The 14620-nt window shown below is 37.2% G+C and overlaps 1 protein-coding gene across 1 annotated transcript in view; it reads left to right on the forward strand.

Annotated features, from left to right (window-relative positions):
• The window catches only part of LOC122788674, a 341452-nt gene extending 327835 nt beyond the window's left edge, over window positions 1–13617 (forward strand). The window contains exon 8 of the mRNA XM_044055573.1: window positions 12281–13617. Coding sequence (XP_043911508.1) covers window positions 12281–12411 — 131 coding nt within the window. The 3' untranslated portion in view covers window positions 12412–13617. The remainder of the gene's footprint in view (window positions 1–12280) is intronic.
• The last annotated feature ends 1003 nt before the right edge of the window (window positions 13618–14620 follow it).

Raw genomic sequence — 14620 nt, forward strand, 5'->3', positions numbered from 1 at the left:
CCCCTCCCAGATAAAATCCTTCAGCTCTTTATTAATTGCTATCCACAACTTCTCCTCTGGTTGATATAAATATGCCTGACCTGTGTATAAGACTAAAGGGACTAAAAACATTTTAACTGCTTGTATCTTGCTAGCTATATCCATAAAACAGAGCTTCTAAATTCTCAGTTTTTTTGTGTTATATTTTGTTTAGTGTCTTCCCACTTATCCTTAGCTGCCCAACCAGAATCTTTTTTAATTTATAATTTAAAATCTTTTTTAATTTATACTCCTAAGTTCTTCATTTTATCATGCCACCATAAGTATGGATATTGCTGAACCAGTTTGTGTGTGGGTACATAGTTTACAACAATTGCCCTTGCCTTTGTTTTACCTTCATTAAGTTTGTATCCCGAAAAGACTTGAAACTGTCTCAAATTTTTCCGCAACGCCGAAATGTCCTTTTTTTCTGTTTTTATCAGGTATAAAATAGTATCATTTGCAAATAAAGCCAGCTTTTCTTGACTACATGCCAATTATTTCTTTGAATTTTTGAACCCCTTATTTTCTTTGTCAGTGGTTTTAGATATAACACAAATAACAAAGGGGGAAGAAGATTTTTGACTTATCTTTATTTCCCTCTCAGATTGGGAAACACTTGAATGCTTTCAGAAAACATTCTCTTGGCCATTGAAAGAAGAAAGTATTCTGTTTTTATTGCATCTTATCAGATTGACTCTCATGGAGACATGAGAACCAGATACACGGTTGCTTGTATAAGCACTCATTTATTTGCTAGAGGAAAACTATTTATTATATTCACTGTTTTTTTTATTTATTCAGGTTATTTTCTGTAATCTATACACTTATTAGTGATAGGCTCTGTCTTATTTACAAGTATGTATGTACCCATATATGTATGCATACAGGCACTACAGTAGGGAAAGGGCAAATTTACAGATCTCTGGTATAATATTCACTATGTTGGCTTTGTGTGTGTGTGTGTGTGTGTGTGTGTGTGTGTGTGTGTGTGTGTGTGTGTGTGTGTGTGTGTGTGTGTGTGTGTGTGTGTGTGTGTGTGTGTGTGTGTGTGTGTGTGTGTGTGTGTGTATACATATATTTGTACATATATATGTATATATATATATATATATATATATATATATATATATATATATATATATATAGATAGATAAAAACATTTAATCAGTTCCTTATGCAGTAGATGGACTGCTCCAAGAGCTCATTTTCATTTATGATCTAGGAAGTGTAAATATATAAATACATTACAGCAAATTACTAAACATTAGTACAAAAATAAGATAACTAGTATATAGAAATGTTCAGTATGTATGATGTGCTCATGCAGTTTTTAATAGTATCAATTAAATATGAAGATGGACTATTTTAAACTATCAAGTTTAAATGGAAAATATATAATCTTCAGAACTGTAGAATATTGAGTACGTTTCAAATAACATTTTAGAAGAGTGGCAGTTAAATACATAAGTTGTTATTTGTGCTAAAGTGAAAAAATGTTTATAACTTCAGTGATGGAAGATAATCAATTACGTTTGTGTTTTCAGTAAGAAAGTAAAGGTGCCAATAAAACGTGTATTGTAGTGGTGCCATATATACGGCCCCAGATATTTGTTCTGCAGATAGAAATGGCATTTGTAGCTGACCTTTATTACTGAGGGATGTACTTAATGAAAGAAAATATGTAAACGGAGAGTTTTACCTTTCCTCCTCAAAGATAGTATACTAGCAAAGGAAAACCAAGAGATTATCAATAGTGACTTAACTGTTTAGCAACAACAGTTTTGGCTTTTTTTGGTTTGTAGGAGGCTATAGTCACCCTGCAGATGACTGGATATTTTAACCTATTATTTGTTTATATTTTGTTAACTGCTATGTCTCAATGAGTAGAGCCCATTTTCAGCAAACACCTTTTTATTCATTCACTCATTTGCTCATTTATTAAAATATGTTAATCAGAGCAGAGCATTGATGCAACTGGACCCTTTTCCGGCATGACTGGATTAAAATAAATAAATAAATAAATAAAAAGGTGAAAAAATGAAATGCACTCACAATAGTGAAACATAACATTTGTGTGTATTAGAATTCTAAAAACAAGTGCAGTAGTTCTGTAACATGCTATAACAAGTAAAACAATGAGTGAAGTAAGGCAGTAATCTTATTACGTGACAATATTTACAACAGGTAAGTCAGGTGTGCACTGACAATGGATCTTGAACTCTTATGTTGGGCCTGTCAATCAAGTAACTCTTTTTTTGGAGAAAATTAAGTGCATTTTCAGTTTCATTTGGAGCCTTTGAAGTAATATTAGATTGGACCAGAACTGAGAGAAAGACTGAATTGTTTTTAGGCTGTGTGGCAGGCATTGCCCAAGCTTTGGCCCCAGTGTTGAAAAGCTATTGTCATTCCACATGAGCCTGTTGTAGGCAGGAAGTAAAATTTGGGCAGAGGGAGCAAAACACACAAGCTGATGTTCAGGCAGTGAGGTGGCTAGCAAGAAAATGAAATCTTTCAAAATTAAGAAGATCAAATACTTGTGTACCAAATAAGAGCTGTGCTCTTTGTTTGACAGGTAGCCATTACAGTTTGCAGACAGTAAGGCAGTGATAGTCCATGTTTAGAGAAATAGTACCACACATATAGATCTGATTTGATATTGGCAGCACTCGAGAGATATTTTTTAGCAATTGCAGCTATTAAGGGTGGTCCGTCCGTATTCTAGTTGGGTAAGTAGTGTGCCTTTACCAGCTGCATTTCCATGTTCTGGATATATACAACTATTTGTTTTTGTTTCCAAAACAGATATTTGTTGATTTTTGCATTGGCTGTAAGCAAATGATGCTAGAAATGTAGTTTTGGTGGTGCTATTGAGCTCTATTCCTTTATACCTGAAGGTAGTAGTGAAACTGATGGACTCTGAGTTGCTAAGTTTTAAATTACACTTTTGGAGGCAGTCAATAGCATTTGTTGGATGCTAAAGAGATTTGATTTTTTGACATTTATACATAGTTCATTTAAAGCAGCCACTTTGTAAGTTGTCAAAGTTCCTTGTCTAATTTACTTATTTTTTTTTCAGTTTGTAAGTGGGTAACTGGGCTGGTCAGACTGAGCCTTCTCAGCCATGTTGTGGATTAATGGAAGAATAATTCATATAAAATCAATTAGCTATGGACAGCTTAAATAACTGAGATCATAGTAGTAGCAGGTTGGTTATACACCCATAATGTGTAATAAATGATTATTAGTGGAAAGGGCTGCATCTCTAGTTAACTAGGTCATCTGTGTTTAAAATAATTGGAAGATTTGTAAATCTGAGGGCAGTTTATTAATGAAACTGAGAATAAAACTGGGGATAACACTGAGTCTTGACGTATGACCTTAGGCAAAGGCCCAGCGAGAGAGAGAGTTGCAGCCCTAATTATTAACTCTGTAGCTTCAACTGGAAAGGCAGCTATTGAACCAAACTAAAGAGTTCTGACTGGTACCTATGGCTGTTAAATCAGCCATACATCAGCAGGGTGAACTAGGCCAAAGGTCTTAGGTCAAAGAAAATTAGCCCCTTCAGTTGCCTTTGTACGTTTGTGAAGCTATATCTGCAGGAGTGTAAAGTGTGGTTAAAGTACTACTTCCTGACCAGAAACTGTATTGCTAAAATAAAGGGGGGGGGGGGTATGTTTGTGCATAGTTAGACAACTGCAAGTATGTTAACTTCTCAAGAAGCTTGCCTATTGAAGGAAGGATGGAAATTGCTGTTTAGCCATTGGTTGCTTAAGGATTTGGGATTTTTGAGGAGACGATAATGATGGCCTGTTTCCAGATGTCAGCTGGAGAGCTGTTGTAGGTGCAAAGGTTATAGATGTGAAGCAGTGGCCACGTTATTTCTTCCCTGTATAAGTTAACAGAGGGAGTAGACTACTGGTGCATGCAGGGGGCATTCACAAAAAATGCACAAATAGCATTAAAAATGCATGCAACACAAAACATAACATATAACATAATACAACATGAAAACATAGCAATATCTGTAATATATGGCATGTTGCAGTAAACAAGAATTGTATTCAGACACTACAAAAACTCAGTAAGGATAAAAACATAAAGTTAGAGATGGAAGGAAAGTGCAATAATGGGACAGGTAGGGGGTCTAACAGTTCTGTGGGTGTGAATGAGCTTTCTACAGACTTATTAATGTTAGAGATATGTTTCATAAAGAATTCATCCTTGCATGGCAGTATATGTAACTATACATACTGGAACAACTATGGACATGCAGCATAATGAACGTTGAATAAATTAAAATGTACCACTACCCTGTGTCTGGTAAAGTATGGCCCCAAGCTATGCTGCGTCCATGAGAAATAGCAGCTTTTGTACTTATAGCTTCAGTCATATCATGCCTAATGATGTAAAGGCACTGTTTTTATGCAGTTCAAGCAAATGTGGGGGGTGCAGAAGGGTACCACTCAGAATACTTGCAACAACTGTGCATGTGATAGCTTTTGTCACAGTTAGTGGAACAATACTGTGGACATGACTGACACTGGCAGCTGCTATGTCATATGATGTAACGGTACATCCTGGACATCTGCTCTCTCTGGTGTGCCTGGATTCTCCCACTTCCCTTTTGCTAAGAAGACCTGCTGCAGAGGCCAGCAGTGCTACCTATACTCAGGATATTTTGCAGTATGGCTGGCCGCAGCTCTGCTCCTACCCTTGTCTTCACAAATCATGTAGTATACTCATCCACATCATTGGCTGGGGCTGTATGACTGTGTGAATATACTGCACACTGAAGACCCCATCTGTAACAGGTTTTAGAAAACTCATAGCGCTGCAGCTGGGAGACACCGTGGGTGAAATTCAGAAAGGTTACCATGAGAGGTAATCACCCTTTTGCTCCTCACAGTAACCATTTTCAGTTCAGGGGCAGACCTGCCATAGTACTGTACCACAGACAACATGGTGGCCTCTCTCTGTGGCTTTCTACAAATACTAATGAGGCAACCTGGGGAAGTGGCCTATGCTAATTAACTACTTCTTTTAGTTTCAAATGTTAAGTCACAAAACTCTCTATCGCAATATGTATAAAACACTAAATTTCTTGAGCTTTAAAACACAGAACAGTTACCAAATTGTTCTATACTTAATATCTGTCTATTACAGTGTCATTTTTTACTTATTCTCACAGTTGGTCTTCTCTTCTTTTTAGAAATAGTTTTACTTACAGTTTGTTCTGGTCTCCATTTTTGCCTGCTGTGTCTGCTGCATATGTTTTAGTTACTGTATTATCTGCTGCCAGAAAACCAGATACCCTATCATTTTGTTGTTACTTTCCTCTCTTACTTCCTGTCACTGTCGCATAAGTTTTAACTGCTGCATTGTCTGCTGCCACATCACCTGGTTCCTTCTCCATACCATCCTCAGCACTACCGAAAAAGTTATCTGACGTCTCACCCTTTGAAACAGCAGAACTGTCACCTGGATCATCCTGCCTGATTATTTTTAACAGAATATCATATGTAAGCCCTCTTGACACCAGTTCTGTAATCTACATCACTTCAACAGACTCACTTACTTCCTTCTCCATTGAGACAGCTAAAAACTGCTCATTTGTAACATCCACCACACAGGAATCTTTGTTTACATTCTGAAGCTGCATATCAAACAATTATTCTCCAAATTCTCACTTTCCTCCTCCAAACTCTCCATAGCTTTTCTTTCCGCCACCATGCTAATGCTTCCATTAGGTTTCTTCCTTGCTGCTGTAGGAGCCCTCCAGTGCCATCTAGCAGCTCCAAGGAGTAGAGACATTTTGTGATATCCAGGCCAAATTTTCCCTAGTAGTATAAATACCACTTCTGAAAACATGTTTACCAAATGTGGGAGCATCTTCCGCCATCACTTGTGTATCTTTATTACTTGTTAGGTCAGACCATAAAGTAGTCTCCTTAAAAAGAAAACTGAAACCAGAGATCCCTTCCACAAAAGGTATCTTTAGAAACTTCTTTAAGACAAACTACCTACTCCTAAGAGTTACATTGGCAGGCTGCAAATTCCCACTGAACCCAGTTAACTCCATTGAATATGCAGAAATGTACACTACCACCCTATACCAGCATGTAAACAGCTGCACATGTGCAGCTGTACCCTGTAGGAACAAGTGCAAAGCAAATCCTACAAACAAACCCACATGGTGGAAACATAAAATTGACAAGTTTTATAATAAAACGGGAAAAAATGGACCAAAAGTAAGAAGAGTTATTCCCAGAATGTTAGAGCCTTTGTCACCAAAATAAACAAACAACTCAGAAGTGTAATACAATCCACCAAAGCTAAGTCTGAAGCTAAAATAGCTACCAAACCCAAAAGCAATCAAAATGTATTTTTTTGTTATGTTTGCAATCTGAAAAGCACAACACAGCAATACAGTGTTACACTGAGGCTAAAGATACGGCAAACCTACTGAGTGATAAATTTAGCTCTAACTTTATCCCTCTCTCCCCTCCATCTGTTCCTCAAAATATACCTGAAACTGTCTCACCTCCAGCTATCACATAACATCAAATCCTAAAAGTGCTATCAAAAGCTAAAAATACTGCATTGATGGATCCTGACAATATCCCTGGATACTTCTTAAATAATACGAAGTACGATTCAGCCACCCCTCTAACAGCACTGTTCAATCTCAGCCTCCATACATGTTTTGTACCAAGCTAATGAAGAACAGCTACAGTCATTCCCCTGCATAAGGGTGGACCTTCCACATACCCAGGTAATTGCAGACCTATACGTCTGACCAGCCTCATGTGCAAAGCCATGGAAATACTTATCATAGAATTAATCAGTCAGGAAATAGGGAACCTCCAATCACTGGACCTGCCTCAGTTTGGATTCATCAAGGGAAGGTCATGCTGGTGGATTTTTTTGAAAACATCACCAAAGCAATGGATGAAGGCAAAATGATGCACACAGCATATCTCAACCTTACCAAAGCTTTTGAGATAATTCCACACTCAGAAATAGTAGAACAGCTAAATAAACTTTGAATAAACCCCCGTGTCACCCACCAGATTGCCAATTTGCTTACAAATAAAATGCAAATAATCATAATAGGGGAAGTTACCTCCACAAAGAGACCAATCACCAGTGGAGTCATCCAGGGTTCTGTGCTGTGACCTCTCCTGTTTAGCACCTACTTTTCTGAATTAAAAGCCAATACCAAAGGACTCTGGCTGACTAAGTTTGCAGCTGACTGCAAGGTAGGAGAAGTCAATGAATCCCCAAATGACTTAGCCATGCTGCAGAAAAGTTTTTCTCAAATAAATAACTGGTACCAAAATCATCAACTGAAACTAAATGCCAAAAAATGCATTATTGTATCTTTTGGGAAGTCATCTACCCCAAGGAACTATGACATTGAAATATGCCTGTAAAAGTTAATGCAATTGTTTGGGATTTGGGAACTTATGTGGATAGTCAACTAATTTTTCACTGATATATATCTGTTGTTGGGAGAAAGTCCTTCTATACTGGACAGTTTATAAACAAAGGGATTGTGTCTAGATCTAAGGATGTCATTGTCTCCCTCTACTTAGAACTCTTTAGGCTAGTCATTGAATATAATGACCCTTTGGCATGTATCTGTCCAGATACATGAAACAACTGGAATGCCTAGAGAGATACATTACTAAAAGGATATACATTACTAAAAGGATACAAGGCCTAAACAACATGGCCTACATGGACCAACTCAAAGCCTTGTCACTATACTCTGTAACCTACAGAATGGTAATAGGTGATCTTTTCTGGCATACAAGGGATCCTCCAATCCATTAGTGATGGATTTACTGCACATCAGCAAGTCATATGACATCATAAGTACTCAATCTAGGGATCTAAACCTCTTCTGCAACATCAACAGAAGGATTTGGAGGTATAGGTATATCTCACAGAGGAATGCAATACTGTGGAACAGAGGCAGCTACTATAAACTTTTTGCCATGCATGGGTCCTCTCATATTATGTATGGTATGATTCTAGTTAGTCTCACTAGGGGTAATATATAATGATTGACCGTGGGATAGGTAAGGCCAATCTATAACCAAATGGGGTAGGTTATTTCAAGTACAAAAAAAGTGAAATTGACTAGGTTTAAAATGGGCTGCAAGGGCAGCTAGCCTAATACTTACCTATGAACCTACGGACCTATAAAAAAGGCCACAAGTCTAGTGGGACTAACCTAGTCAACAAAAGATAAATAAAATAAATAATAAATACTAGCCACCAGGGATGTGAATAGAACAGCAGTTTTACAGCACAAAGGACATATGGAGTTTGGGGAAACACTAAGCATCAAGGACACTCAGCAAAGTACCCTAAATTCTTTTTTTTTTTTTTTTTTTTTTTTTTTTTTTTTAAGGAAGAGTTTCAAACCTGCAACCCTTTGCTCAAGAAGCACCTCTTCAATGCATCGGTCCTTTGTAGTAACACTACACACCAGGGATAACTGTTAAATATTACCCCAAGTCACTTAAAAAAGTAAAAGAAAAACAGGAAAACAAAACTTCAAGCCCTGCACTCTTGCCATACAATACACCTTATAAACAGGAGGTTAGCCCTCTGAGCTGTACGGGTTACCTTACTTTGTGAGTATTTTCTAAATAATAAGTATCAAACTGTAATGTCTGGTGTGTCTGACTGAGTGTAATGGTCCACAAGTTACGAGGGCTGGGAAGGTAAAATTCATGAACATCCGGTAAGAAACAAGGAAGGTTGAGAGTGATGGGGATGTGATTCACGTGTGTGTATGTGTGTGTGGGGGGTCTGCAATATCTCTCAATGACCATGCTCAAAACTTCCAAACAGATCTTAGAGGAATACCAGATGACGCCAGGAAAATTTTTAAAAATACTACTCCAAGTCACATAAAAAGTTACTAGAGCAACAGGTCTACATTCACGTTGCAGTTTGTGAAGATTAAGAAGTACCAAACTGTAATGTCTGGCATTACTGACTGACTGTAATTACCTGTGATTTATGACAGGCAGGGGACAAAAATAAGAGGGTACATCAAGGACATGCAGTCAACTGAGAGGCAAGTAAGTGGTATGCCAGTGTGTGTGTGTGTGTGTGTGTGTGTGTGTGTGTGTGTGTGTGTGTGTGTGTGTGTGTGTGTGTGTGTGTGTGTGTGTGTGCACGCGCGCGCGCGTATGCACGTCTGTGTGTGTATCTGTATCTGAATGCATGCATGTGGGAAAATGAATGTGGAGGGTGCAAGAGCCAGTGTAATGTATGGGCCTTTTGAGGTGTTTACCACAGGAAAGTGCTGATTTGCACTTGCACTTGCAGTAATTATGGACAATTCAGAAACATACCAATTAGCTGATAGTTTGGCCTTTCCTCGTTATGGCTATTATGTCTCTGGATAACATTTTCCACGATTATGGAAACAGTCTCTATTGGCTGCAGTTCTTACCACCATGTTGGGGTTCTTTCTGAATCAGTCATGTTTTATATTCATTGCACTAGGCCCCACATCCTAAGGTAGAGTAACTCTTTTAAGAATTTCACCCACAGACATTTTTAGTATTAGATATTTTGATATGCTACTGTGTGGTTTTCACTTTTTCTTCTGCAGATTTTCTTTATTCACTTCACAGCTTTTCATATTTTTTCCTCTACATTTATATTACCAGCTTTGCTTTTTGATAGAAAATTATGTTTCTAATAGATCTTTCCAAGTTTGCTAGGTCATCTCTGTTTCTCTGTCTTCTGAAAAAGTTCTGTCCCACAATCATCTTTCTCTTAAACTTGTACTTTAGATTAACAACATAATCATGCAAGATTCTTGCAGATCTCTCAATAACCCCCCTACACACACACACACACACACACACACACACACACACACACACACACACACACACACACACACACACACAAAATGCAGCAGGACTTACTGGAGTCCCTTTACAAATGTAGCATGAGCACATCAAAATCAGGTGTCCTGAGCTTCATGGAATAATGTATTACAGAGCACAGTGCTGTTACACATATAGTAAAATTCAGTAAAAGTTGGTTTTGTTCCCAGTGAAAGGAAGAAGGCTTTGTCTTTCTTATACCTAAGGATAGCACTGCTTTTTTTCCTGTGGATGACGATAGACCACTCAGTCTGACCAGTATTCTAGGGAAATGTTATGAAAAAGTAATAACTTCTTTATTGGTAACTGAATTGCCTGTAGGTATGGACACATATCAACATGGCTTTATCTCAGGGCATTCATGTTTGACTTAATTGATCATCTTCTATAACAATGTAACCTCAGCCTTGGCTGAAGGTTTTCCAGTAGATGTGATTTAGTTAGATTTTGCCAGAGACTTTAATACCGTCCCTCATAGAGAAATTATCAAGACCCTAGTGGATTTGAGTAAAAATACTCATAAAGGATACTAAAAAACTTTTTCATCTATCAGAACTGTTGATATAGGTTCATACTAGGCTAACTGCCCTAAAGGGCCATTTTAAGCCTAGTCAATTACCCCATGTGAGAATCAAACTATGGACCTTCGGTCTGCAAGGTAAACACCTTTTCCATTATGCCAACCTCCCACTAAATCGTTATAAGTTCAGTTGGTGACCACTTTGACAGACTACAGTCCCACGCTTCACTAAGGTTGCTCTGTCAGTTAGGTTCAAAAGTTCATAGATTAGTACTAAGCTAACTGCCCTTGTGAGCCATTTTAAGCCTAGCTAATTATCCCTTGTGAGACTCAAACCCTGCACTTTGTGTTGGTAAGGCAAACACCTTAACCATTAGGTCACCCTCCCAACCCCTACAGGGGTGATCCCCAAGGGTATGTGCTTGGCTTTTTATTGTCAATAAATTCGTTGCTAAACAAATTTGCAGATTATACCAAAATTTATGTCATTGTTAAGAACATATGTGACCTGTGTGAAGTCCAGTGGTTTCTTGCCTTTTGTTGAGATGGACTGAAGAGTATGGCAATACATTTTACACAAAAAATTATGGCCGTGCACTATGGTGTGAATGTTGAGATGGACTGAAAAGTATGGCAATACATTTTACACAAAAAATTATGGCCGTGCACTATGGTGTGAACAGTCATATCCACCCTTATGCTTTGGAGAAATCTATTTTAGCTGTGGCCAGATGTGCTAGCTAGTCTCTCTTATTCAAATATTTTAAACCATTGCTGATAAACCATTTTACATTCAGAACAGATTTCTTCTCTATCTTTGGAAATGCTTTCATAGTCTAAGTAATAAATCAAACTTTTGTTTACACAGTTTACTAGCAGCTTATCAGAAGTATATTGTTGTAATTATATGGGCTTCAGAGTGATTGATGGGTCATGAATGCTACAATTTCCTACCTAGAGCATAATATCTAAAATGAGATTATATCTCGTCATGGAGTCATTGGTTTCTCTATACATATATGCCCCTTTTCGCTCAAAATGGAAGTGTTATTTGCAATGTAGACAAAGGCTGGCATTTTAAATGCCATTCTGACTGGCAAAGAATGTCCATTTGCAATAATCTGCAAAGCTGGACTAAAACAATGAAGAAGTGAGGCATTTTATAGCACTGGATGTATCCAGCTAAGAAATGCATCCTGACTTACCATAAATTCTTCAGAAATATGTTTTTGTCTGTGTGTGAGTCAATGTCTCATAGAGTAATACTGATAATTTTAATGAAAACATACCTTTGTAATAACAATCTGAATGACCAAAGAACAGTAGCAGCATAGAAATAGTATTGCATCTTCCTCTGTCACCCTTTTAATTTCACCTCACTCCTACTTGAGCTATATCCTACACTTCAGTACAGTTTATTTCATTTTCATGCCTAACTATAAAGTATCTGAAACATATCAGTCTTAAATCTGTATCTTCCAATATTATAATTGCTGATCTAACTTAGTTACTACAGTTTTTGTCAGGGATCAGAAAATGAACAGTTCAAGGAATTCTTCATGAAAATGTACCTGTTACTATTTCTAATCATAATGATGCACAATAAAAATAAAATAAAAATAAAGAAAAAAGTAAAAGCAGACATCTTACAGAAAACACTTTGTGTTTTAATGTGTACAGTACCTCCTGTGCTAATGGTATGCATTATACAATGCCTGTGAACTAGACGTAACATATTATGTTATACCATAAATACAAATGACGCAAACGGGGTCTAAGTAAAATGCAGATGTTTGATACAATTTACTTTCTTTTTCAGCTGTACTGCTGGCTTTGGTCTGTACTATTCTTGTGATCCGTCTAGTGATTGTCATATGGAGGCACATTAAAAGACCACTCTACAAAGCAGTTCGGCTGCCAAATTCTGAAGCAATCCTTGAGAACAAGTGATGATGAAGCAGAAAGAAATATATATTTGGTTGCCACAGTCCTTGATAATTAAAAAAGAGTTATTCTGTTGCTTAATTTTGAAATATTTTCTAAGGGAATAATATAGATATGTTACATTATTTTAGTAGAGCAATATAGTGGTAAACATCTTGCAAATGCATTTTTTTCCTAGAAGTTGTGTTGATTCCATTCCATCTTTGTGCAGAAAGGTATTATTTTTATATTTTTTTTCTGTTTCGCATTTCACTTCTTCTAAAAAGCACTTTGAAAGATAATGGAAGAAAGGTAAACTAATCTTTCACTACTAATTGACTAACTGACTTCCACTTTAAGATAACTGACTCACTCTAAGCCTGAGTGTTACCTAAAGAAGAAAAAAAGTGTGTTTTTTACTCAAACAGTTTTGGCTTTCTCATATATTTTGCTGCCAGTCTATTTTCAATTGAACCAAAACCACCCTGCAGATCATTTTTATTAATTGATGAAAAAGGACAAAGAAAGAAATCTTTTCTGAGATATTCTTAAAGGAAATCTCTCAAACGATGTGTCAAGGTACATATGCAAAACAAGTAGCAGGCCTGCATTCTGGGTATTTGCCTTGTGTAATAACTAAATGTGCATTTAATTTATGGACTTGGCATTCATGTTTGCAGCACTTTATTTTACACTCTAAGATGGTTTATTCTTGGAATCAGTGAAAACATTTTAAGTGGGCATACATTTATAAATATCCTTAGGAGACATTCAGCATGAAGTCAAATATCCCTACAAATTACAACATCTGTAAAACATTCCTACAGCAGACTCAGAAGTGAGAGATTTATGCACACAGATAAATACAAGCCTGAACTTTGACCGCCATTTGTCCACAGTGGTGACAAAATCCTTTGTGGCACAACTTATAAGTAAAAGTATAACATTCACATCCAAGGAAATTATAGTCCCACTGTACTCAGACCTCATTAGACCAATAATCGAGTACAGTGTGACATTTGGCATATACTTGACTAGGCACTTGCAGCAGCTGGGGTGACCTCAGAGCTTCCTCACAAAGTTAATACAGGGTGTAGACAACATGAACTACGCAGATAGACTAAAATCCCTATCCCTTTACTCTGAATCATACCAACTATTAAGGGGTGACCTATGGCTGACCTACAAGGCACTTACAAATCCAGCCCTGATGGAGCTGCTACACATTCACAAGTCAAACAGCACAAGGTCACCCAGTCAAGGGATCTAAACTTAGTGACTCAAACAAAACGTGCTGGACAGACAGATATGTGTCTCAGAGATTGCCCCTTGTTTGGGACAGGCTTCCTATTCACATTAAGCAGAGCATTTCCCCAGCCCTCTTTAAACACAGTTTGGATTAATGGATGGGGAATCACAAATTCAAATCTGGGGTAGTGCCTATGTCCTTTATGGACAGGGGCAATCCGTTAGATACTCCAGGTATAGGCACAAATCCAAGCCATCCTCTTGCCCCTAGGGGCTATATGTTCGCTAAAATTGGGTTATATCGACTAGGCTTGTAAGGGCCCTTAAGCCGTTAGCCTAGTAATCTCCTATGAACCTATGTTCCTCTGGTAAAAGTTTTGAAAATACAATGTTAATTATTTCTGATAGCTTTTGGCTCATGTGAATTGATGTTTGAAGCAAGAGACATTTCATAATAAGCATTTGTACGTAACTGTCAGTCTGCACTTTTGAGTATTGGTGGTCAGCTGTAACATTGTCACATATTACAGAGCATGGTAGTATTTTGTATACTTTCTGGAATACTTAAACTTGATGGCATACATTTGCAAACGTCCTGGATCTTTAGTCTTTTTAAAATGAATTAAGTTTATAAAATGCAGTGAGCAATATAACATAAATCAGAATAAAGTAATTTTGTCTGTTGCTTTTACATATCACATTGTAATACTTGTGAATCTAAAAATGGAACAGTGCATGTAAAAGCAATAATTTCTCCATAGTAGTCAAACTGGAAGATTAAAAGTACAGTGAAGTTAACAGCTTAACAAATACCAGTTTTGAAATTTTAGAAAACCAAGTCACCATAAAGAAAATCATATACCTCTTCATAGCAAGATGCATGTCCCTCTATGTCCTCCTGTTATCATGGCAGCTACTGCAGCACCATAACTAATATCCCTAGAAGCCCAAATACATTTATTAATGCTTTCTTAGTTTATTTGTATTT

The sequence above is a fragment of the Protopterus annectens genome, chromosome 1.part2 (assembly GCF_019279795.1).
Source record: "Protopterus annectens isolate FY-2018-M chromosome 1.part2, PAN1.0, whole genome shotgun sequence".
Lineage (NCBI taxonomy): Eukaryota > Metazoa > Chordata > Ceratodontiformes > Protopteridae > Protopterus > Protopterus annectens.